The sequence below is a fragment of the Gambusia affinis genome, linkage group LG08, assembly GCF_019740435.1.
Source record: "Gambusia affinis linkage group LG08, SWU_Gaff_1.0, whole genome shotgun sequence".
Classification (NCBI taxonomy): Eukaryota; Metazoa; Chordata; class Actinopteri; order Cyprinodontiformes; family Poeciliidae; genus Gambusia; species Gambusia affinis.
The window spans coordinates 26,350,882-26,360,881 of NC_057875.1; the positions used below are offsets into that span (position 1 = coordinate 26,350,882).

Below are 10,000 nucleotides of genomic sequence, written 5' to 3' on the forward strand. Positions count from 1 at the left end.
TAAAAAAATAAAATAAAAAAGGTTCAAAAGCTTCTACAGCTCATTAAGCTCCAAATTTAAATCACCCAGAGAACGTGTGTTAGTTCTTACAAGCACAGTAAAACAATCCATGGCACTCTGTCTGAAACTAACGAGGAGTTTTAGGTCACTTCACCCAAAAGGAAAGACTAATGAAAAGTGAAGACTTAAAGGGGCAGAATTATGTGCTTTCCAGTCACATAGTGTCATTTTATAACACAACCAAATAACTATGTTATCTTCAGTGGTTATAAAAACGTTTTATATATCACAGCATATGACTTAAAAGAAATTTGATATTGTGATTTAACGCCTTTATATTGTGCCTCTGTCGCTTTAAAAACACCTGCTCTTTCTGAAACTCCGCCTCCAGGAAGGCAATCCAATTTGTGTAGCCAATGGAAACGCAGCTAGTTTTTGATGTGGGGCATATGGGCAGTTGCCCCGGGTTACACTACAAGAGTTGGAGCATAAGTATCTTTTTTTTTTTTTTTTAAACAATGTAATTACCCCTCTTTTGTTCTGTAGGTATGTCTCCATAACATTTAAAGCCTCTTACCCACGTTCTACACATAAACTTTAAAAAATTATGTAGCTTAATGTTATTAAAGCTAAAGTTTAATCAGTAATACTTTAATAATAAATTTATGTCAGATCATAATTTCTTGGTTAATGTCAAGTTGTCATAACAAAGACACTTTTGTCCAGGTTAATGACAGTCATAAATATTCATGAAGACGTACTCATGTTCATGCTAGATGTTATGTCATGTTTATGACGATGTCGTGACAGTCTTATTCACAACCCGTCAAATAGAGTGTTACTGAAAATTACTGAGACAACATAAGTAGGCAGTAATTAAATTGTATTTTACAAAACAAAAACAAACAAAAAGCCAGAACTCGACAACAAATGCCAAAAAGCACAAACAAAAGCCACGGAAGTCACGCTAACCTTGCTAGCACGACTTCCGTTTTAGCATAAAGCCATCGTGGCGTTTGCATCTTGCTGACCCTTCTGGGCCACCGCAGTTTTTGGATTGCTGAAGAGCAATCTCTCAATACAGCAGGGCAACTGAAAATCCACTTCCTTTCTTATTTCAAAATAAGAGTCTCAAATATGCCTACAGTCATTTCAATGGAAGTCGCACAATGTGGTGAAAGCGAATCCTAGAAATGCATAAGGACAACACTCCTAAACCCTGATGGGTGTAGTTTAAGATTAGATTAAAAGACCGTTCTGTAATTCAAGAGACGTCCATCGAAGGAACTCAAAGAGCTGCTAATGAGTCTGTACAAAGAAAATAGCAGCCTGTTGTCTGTAATGCCCTGTTTGCCATGATCATTTTACTTGTAAATGTAACAATTATTATTATTAAGAAACAAGATTTTAGCAGAACAGATGTGCAGATGAGTAGTGTTCATATTTCACACTTCAGTACATCAATTTATTTAAAAAAATAAAAAAAATAAAAAAATTAAAACATGGAGTTGAGATCAGATTTATAAACTGCCGTCTATGTGAGTGTGGAAAGAAGGAAGATAACAGATGGCCGTCTTAGCCACATTAGCTGCCACCGTGCAAACGGCACACAAAGACAGTATCCTATTGTTGTAAGGACACTGCCAACAACAACAACAAAAAAAAAAAACCCAAGCACTGGGACCTGGGCTCCTCGGATGCCAACAGCGACTGCCTCAGCCAGTAACACAACATTTGGCATCTTTTGTTAAAGCCGGAGGGATTTTAGATTTCGCAGGCGTAGCTTCAGCAAAGAGGGACTGGTGAATTATTCGAGCTAGATTTGTGTGACTGCGTGCTAAACAATGTGTTAGGTGTGTTCAGAAGCGCATTTGTAAGAGGAGCGACAAAATTGATCAAGAGGTTGAAAAAGGGGCTTTTAAGTCAATCTATGAGCTGTTTTCTAAAGTGAAAACATCTCTGTTGACTGCCTGCCCTTTGTAATGTTTTAAAGGGGCAGCATTATGTGTTTTCCGGGAACATAGTGGTATTTTATAGCACAATCCACAGACTATGTTCACTTCAGTTGTTAGAAAAATATTATCTATATTAAAAACGGGACTCAAATAAAATTTTACTTTGTAATTAGCGCCTTTGGGCCTCTGTCTCTTAAAACAAAACAAAAAAACTCCTGCTCTTTCTGAAACTCCGGCTTCAGAAAGTCGTCACAACATGGCTCCTCTATTAACCCTTTAACAACGTTTTTACCAGCGTTCCACTGAGAAGCAGCTCTTATAATGAGCTCAGCTGATGCGCAGTTCAACCGGGTATTTGCTAATTGCTGCTGGCTAGTCTGAAGGAGCTGAGTGGGGGAGCACCAGGACAGAGCTGCTCTGTGAGGCGGAAGGTCAGAAACTGTCCAGAAACACTAACTTTTTTGGGATGACTAAATGTTTTATTATTGTTGTTTCAAAGTATTTTTGGCCCTGAGACAGACTGGCGACCTGTCCAGGGTGAACCCCGCCTCTCGCCCGGAACGCAGCTGGAGATAGGCACCAGCAACCCTCCTGACCCCATTTAGGGAAGAAGGGTGTAAAGAAAATGGATGGATGGATAAAGTATTTTTGCATCATCAGTGTATCACGTTTCTCTTCTTTTATTTCCCTGTAAGGCTTTTTTATTATTATTGTTGTACTGATTATGAAAGGTGCCACACAATTAAAAGTGCCTCGCTGCACCTAACAAACCTCTGCAGAAAAACCCCATGAGGTGGTTTCTGAAGGCAGGTGATTGCACTGGTATTTTGACTAGAGGGCTGAGTACAAACGCACAGAACACATTTTATGATTTTCATTCGCAGAACATTTTTTTTTATAACCACACATACCTTCCAATCAACTTTAGTTATGCACAGCTTTGTATTGGTCTATCGCATTAAACCCCATTAAAAGACTCTGAAATCTGCAGCTGAGATGGGACAAAGTGAATGTGACACCTTAGCAGGGCATTGTCGGTGCTCCATGATTAGAGTTAACGTTTTCCTGAGCATCTGTGAATATCGAAGCATACCAATTTTAGAAGAGGAAGAAATGGAACAAAATTCACCAGACAGTGGTAAAATTACTCAGAAAAAAACTCAACATCTCATATCTTCCTTCATTATTCTGAAACAAACTTCATTGCACTTCTCCCCCTACGGCTATTTTCATGCTAGGTATGGGCGCCATATGCTGGGGAAGCGCCGGGTGCATCTGTTTTGATGGGAGGATGAAGGCATCCTCAAAGGTAGCTGACACTGGAAATACTGTACTTGGGTGCATTTCTATCATCCCCCCCACCCTCTCCTTCTTCTGGTTATTTATAGCCGTGCGACAGTGGATGGACTCTGCTTAGACAATGGAGCCACTGCAGAGTTCCAGATCTTCAATCCCACACATCCACAGTAACGACAGGGTGCAGCCAAGCGTCCCCGGCCTTCTTGCTTTGAGTGAGCTTCTACGCTCGCACCGCTCGGAGCGCACAGTGGAAGCCGGAGGGTTCGCCGGGCTATCGGGCTGAGGAAAACAGCTCCGCCAGCAGTTGGCAGTGAGCACGAAGATGAGGGAGGCGTGGAGGCGAAAGGAAGGAGGATTAGCACAGAGGTGGAGAAGGAAAAATAGGTGAAACTAGAGGAGCAGAGTGCTAAAAGTTGTGTCGAGAAGCGACAGTAAAGGATAGAACTACAGGTTTAGTTCTTGGACTTGATTTGTCATCGTACAAACACACGACAGTGAATCTGGCAACAAAATGTCATGGCTTGGCTACCGGAGTATAAGGTAAAAATGCTAAAAAAACTACAGTGTAAAATTCATCTAAATTCCTTCAGTCTTGAAAAGTCGCTGTGATCCTCTTGGCGAAACATTTGGTTTCAAATCATGCTGCCATTGTACAGCAACAAGTAAATGTGGTCCTGTTGTGTCAAAATTAATACTTGACTGATTATTGAGCCAGCGAAGGAGAAACTCACGTGTTTAGAGAGGTTGTCACTCTTGCAGTCCAAGTCGTACCTGCGAAGCAGAGGAAGGAGAGAACACGTGAAGAGGGAGGCTGCAGGAGGAAGATCTGAGCCGTGGATCGCGACAAATCAGGCAACCAAAACACTAATTAGTGAACACAGGCTTTAATTGATCACCACCTAGCATAAATGCAGGACACATCTTCACTTATCGCTGAAGGAGCTCTGAGATGGCGGCAATAAAAGCTTTTCGGAGGCGGGTTCAGTTAGGAGGACACTACCGGCATTGTGGATGTGTGGCAGCTTATTAATAAAAAAGGATCGAGCGAGCACTGCTACTTCCCCCCACCGCCTGCCAAACATCCCGCTGTGCATTAATGCAGTAGGTGAACTTCATGAAAGTAAAATGGTGAGAAGGTGAAGATCCTGTGGCTCCTCACACCCACTACTGAACATCCTTCTGGAGAAGCTTGATGTACACAAACACATTCGCACACTCACAGCTGCTTGGATCCAGGTGATTATAAGGTCCTTTTGTGTTTTATTTACCGTTGTCATAGCAACTGAACTAACGGGTGCCGATAGGAAAAAGAGCGACGACGTAAATTCTACCAGCACAATCTGCACTAAACCATTAATTTAAAAAAATACTTTTCTTCAGTCTCCACCTGAAGAAAAGCGTAAAACCAGATAAATGTCTGAGAAATACTCTACAGTGCGTCACAATGCAGTTGTTTCACTTTATTTCATTTTTTTTTTTTTACCAAGAATGGATCATATTTTAAAAACCTTGTCCCCATGAATATTTCACAAACATGACAGAAAACAACTCCCAGGAAACATAACACCATTTCCCTTTAACTCGTTTCTCGCTCAAGCAATTCTCAAATCTTTTTGATGACTTTCAAAATGTTTGTGACATCAGTGACACAGCCTTTGCTAAATTATGTAGTTTTTCATACTTTTTGTATTCAGCCATTTTGAGTTCTCTTGCCTCACTGTTTGCACCTGTTTTTTGTTCCCCAGATAGTTCTATACATATTCATGCAGTCTGTGCCATGTCGCCCCATCTGCTAAGACCAGCTTGTTTTTTTTCTGTTGGATTTTCTCAACTTTGCTTTTTTTTTTTTTTTTTTTAAGTTAATCAGTTTCTCATTTACATTTCTCTGTCGGGACTCGTATATTTTAATGGTTTAAGCTTTAAACTAACATTTCGTTTCAGATTCCTCCCTTTGGAGGGGACACGCAGCTTCGCTTATTTGCAAAAGTCCCGATTCTGAGTCACTTTTTACAGCACATGTTCAGCGCGGCATGCTGATTTTGCAACTTCCTGTTATGAAAATGTGCATTAACACTTTAAACATTAAAAGGAACACGTAGGGAGACCTCCACGTCATATTGGAAAACTGGAATAAGCCAGGCTATATTTAGCCACTCGGTGGGACTTTGTGTTGCGCTCACCTTTAGACACATCCTTGGGAAAACTTAAAAAACTTAAGACAGTTGCTAAATATTTTACGTGGCCCTTCATCTGTGAGGAGTTTGTACAAATGATTTATAAGTGCTGCACTCTGGGAGTACTTTAGCAATTTGACTTTACTTTTGTGCATTTGCTGATGCACGGTAGGGGGAAAAAAATGAACTGATGCTGAGGAAGCAGAGATATTTCTCATTCAGTGCACTCTTCTTCTAAAAGCAGGTGTTCACTTTATCCATAATGGAGCTGTAGCACCTGGACAGATATTTGGGTGTATTATGCAAGTCGTGGCTTGAGCTAAGGTGTGTGCATATTTCCTTATGGAACCGTATCAGGCGTCTTAGCCTCCCTCTGGTATGAAAGTGTTTCATAAATAAAACAATCCTATCAATATATAAATAACTATTCAAATACACATTTTTTCCCGTTTTTTTTTACAAAGTGTGTTGTTTCCAACACATTTCATGCGACCCTGTTGATTATGTGCCACAAAACCTTTGATGGTTTCTATGACAACGCCCCAATATCTTTGCAGTTTCAGGAGTGCTGCATCCCTCTGAAATGTATGTAATCTATGCTTGTTTTTGCAATAAGTCATTGATGCCCACATCATCCAACTACTTTTCTTCTTCTTCTTGGTTAGCATAGGGGCAGTATCCCGTTGACCATGTGACTGGAAGTGTTTCTATTGCAGTTTTACAAAATAAACCAATTTAGATACCGCCAAAAAAACCAAAAAAACACTCTTCCTAGCGCCAAAACGTTTTACCGAAAAACCAGTTATTTCTAAATTTCAGTGTTTCTATTAAGTAAATTTATTTTTGAAATGGTCAAACTGCACAACTATGAGGTCAATAGAAACGCAGCTGCAGGAACCTTTCAATAATTTCTGTTATGTTACGTCTCTTCTTTGTAACCCCACGCTACATGCCGCTAATCTAATAAAACTCATTTAAAACAAACATCCCATTTAACCGAGCTCGCATTTTTTTATTTTTTTATTTTTCCATTTCACCCAGACCTGTGGGCTGCACCGTTCACCCACAACTAGCCTCCGCTACGCCACGCGGATCACATAATCCACTTGCCTTCTGCAGAGAGCAATTTATCAAGCTTTGTTTGCTTGCAGTGACACACAGTACCCTCAGCGTGTCAGGTGCGCGTCGGTGCACGTGTGCGGCGGCGGCGCGCGGCGGACTGTGTAAATAGGAGAGCCTCGGCAGACTGCATGCCACGTCTGATAAGGCGCCCGCTGACAAAAGCGAGTGGATGCTGTGTGTCACGGCAGGTCGGGGAGCCGAGCTCTGCTGCGGCGCCGCTTAATGTAGATTCCATAAGTGTAAAGGAGTCACGCCGCCGTTACGCAACGTGCTGCCAGCTGAACTCACAGGTGCGTTTCACGTTCCGTCCACACCCCAAATGTTCATGAATGAGTCATTACATTTTATTTAATTATGAGGGACAGAAAGGTAGTTTAAAAAAAAAAGAAGAAGGGGAACCATGCTACCCATGTAAGTATGACGGATTCGGCTGCACATGTTCGCCCACACAAGCAACACACACACACACACGCACACACAAGTGTTTGCTGGACGAGATGTCCCTCGGCACCTTGTGACTTCACATTAACTGTGTGTGACTGCGTGCGCGTGTGTGTGTGTTTATGTAGATGACATCACTCTGCATCGGCACTGAGCCAGACAGGATTTCTCTTGGTCCTGTGCGGTTCGTCTCGCTGGGGGAGCGGGCCGCTCGGAGCTCGGTTTGAACCGAGCGATGATGACTAATGATGGTACACAGACAAAACGGGGCCACGACAGAACCACAGCAGCCCTGGCACTGGAGCGTGGTTTCCTAACAACTTTCCGGAGCCCTCCTGAAGCCTTCACGCTGATCGTTACGAGATGCCGCACAAATGTGGCATTAGCCGGCTAACAACACACTGGAGATGGGATAAAAAGATTTGTTCATGCCATTTCTGTGTACAATTTGAAAAACAAAAAACCCACAAAAACAAACAAAACAAAGCAAACCCGTGCATCCCATTTTCACTGATATGACCAGACTAGAATACATTCTCCATACTTTGCTGTGTCCCAGTTTAAATGAATTGCCTCCACCAACTTGGAAGTGCTTATTTACTTTTATCGATTCTGGCGCTAAAGCTGAATTCTCTACAACAGATTCTCAGGTTCTCACCCTCTTATAACCCTGGAGATATTTACTCAGCTTCAGCAGTCGACTCCACAATTAGCGGATGTAGAGTAAAAATGTTTTGTTTGCTTGCCTTACGTTCTTAAGCAAATCGCTTCTTCTACAGACACATTGCAATGGCATCCCGCCCCCAAGATTGATGACTACCATTGGCATTAGTTTTCAAGTTGCCAACATGAGGCACTAAATCTTAAAAGTACAAGTAGTCAACACTGACAACTAGATAGCAAGGTCTGACGGTATCACATTTCACAGGTTAGAAAAGGGTTTAAATTTTTAAAAATATAGCAACGGAGAGGAGATTAGCTCAGTTAGGCTAGCTTGACTTTGACAACCTTAACATGTAGATTTGCTGTGGAAGTCAGGGTTTCGGATCAGTTAGAAAAAATAGGACCACACACCAACTCTCTGACAGGTCATCAGTAGAGCAGGTGTTTACATTAACTAATCAACCACTGCAGTGTTCAGACGATCACTTATTAATATTTACAAAATAAAAATCAAACCTGAAAAAAGAAAATGGGACTGAACATTCTGTTGTTTGCGTGGGGAGCATGTTTCTTGGTGTTGAATCCTGACACTAATGAAGTTGTTGTCCGTCAGTTGATATGGCAATGGGTCAGTATAGTGTAGTTAGCACATAGAGTAAGGAAAGATATAGAAGTTGTTTTGAGTTATTCTTTAACAGTTTTTCTGCGTCACTCTCCCTTTGTTATTGTGCACTGGACTAAATTAATAATAGCTGCATTACCGGATTTTATTTTATTCACAGAATTGTTTTATCACCAGAAATAATCAGCAGAAAGTCAGTGGCCGGCGGACATCACTTACTGGAATATTAAGACAGGTGATAACCTGAGCCATAGAATCAATTACCTATAGAATCCATTTTTCTCCGCACCTCTACGACAATCCAATCCCCACTACACTTTTAGTTTTGAGGGACTGTAAAAATGAGAGTGCAGCTTTATTGTCATTTTCACAACAAATGAAAAATTCTGCCAGTGATACAAATAAATGACACAAGTATTAGCCCAGGCCTTGCTGCTGTTGTGTTGCTTTGTGGTTTTACAGCCCAACTCTCTGTAGCATCTAATGTGTTTAGATTAATTTTCTAGTAATGGTAAGAAATCCATCCATCCATCCATCCATCTTCTTCCGCTTATCCGGGGTCGGGTTGCGGGGGTAGCAGCTTCAGAAGGGAGGCCCAGACTTCCCTCTCCCCAGCCACTTCCACCAGCTCCGCTGGAGGAATCCCAAGGCGTTCCCAGGCCAGCCGAGAGACATGGTCCCTCCAGCGTGTCCTGGGTCTTCCCCGGGGCCTCCTCCCGGTGGGACGTGCCTGGAACACCTCACCAGGGAGGCGTCCAGGAGGCATCCTGACCAGATGCCTGAACCACCTCAACTGGCCCCTCTCGACGTGAAGGAGCAGCGGCTCTACTCTGAGTCCCTCCCGGATGACTGAGCTTCTCACCCTATCTCTAAGGGAGAGTCCAGCCACCCTACGGAGAAAACCCATTTCGGCCGCTTGTATCCGCGATCTCGTTCTTTCCGTCATGACCCAAAGCTCATGACCATAGATGAGGGTGGGAACGTAGATCGACCGGTAAATCGAGAGCTTCGCTTTTTGGCTCAGCTCTCTCTTCACCACGACAGACTGGTACAGCGCCCGCTTGACGGCAGACGCTGCGCCAATCCGCCTGTCGATCTCCCGCTCCCTTCTTCCCCCATTCATGAACAAGATCCCGAGATACTTGAACTCCTCCACTTGGGGCAGGACACCCCCCCTGACCCGGAGAAGGCACTCTACCCTTTTCCGGCTATTTCTGGTGCTTTTTCTTTAAATGTGGAAGCTAGCTCTTGGTAAGAAATCTTCACTAAAATTATTTGTACCACTCAGATGGCAGTCCGTCACTTCCTGGTGTTTTACTGTTGTTGTTTTTTTTACCTATCAATTGCCTTTTGTATTTCTATTACTGTTATATGGGAAGTTTGTTTTGGGTTTCTCCAATTGAGGGCAGGTCCAGTGACTCCAAGAAGGCTTCTATCTGTCCATCTTCAGCAGAAGGAGGATGACTGCATAATCACTGATAGTATGTCCTAAACATGTCCTCAACAGTTACTGGGTCATATATCATTTGATTTGTCTCATCATACTTTAATTTAGGAATATTTCTGTCAGACTGTTGCTTTTTAAGCTTCATTGCTAACAATTTGGTTCCTTTAGGTCCCGCTTCATGATATGATTGTCTAATAAAATTTTGATTTCTTTTCAATTTCATAAGTATTTTATCAATGTTTCTTAGTTCTATTACTTTCATAAATGAGTTGGGATT

General features: G+C 42.2%; 1 protein-coding gene across 4 annotated transcripts in view; it reads right to left on the reverse strand.

Moving 5' to 3' along the window:
• Positions 1-10,000, reverse strand: part of LOC122835273 (copine-8-like) — a 98,053-nt gene that overhangs the window by 48,751 nt on the left and 39,302 nt on the right. For all 4 annotated transcript variants that reach the window (XM_044124192.1, XM_044124191.1, XM_044124193.1 and 1 more), the window contains exon 6: positions 3,986-4,025. In XM_044124192.1, coding sequence (XP_043980127.1) covers positions 3,986-4,025 — 40 coding nt within the window. The remainder of the gene's footprint in view (positions 1-3,985; positions 4,026-10,000) is intronic.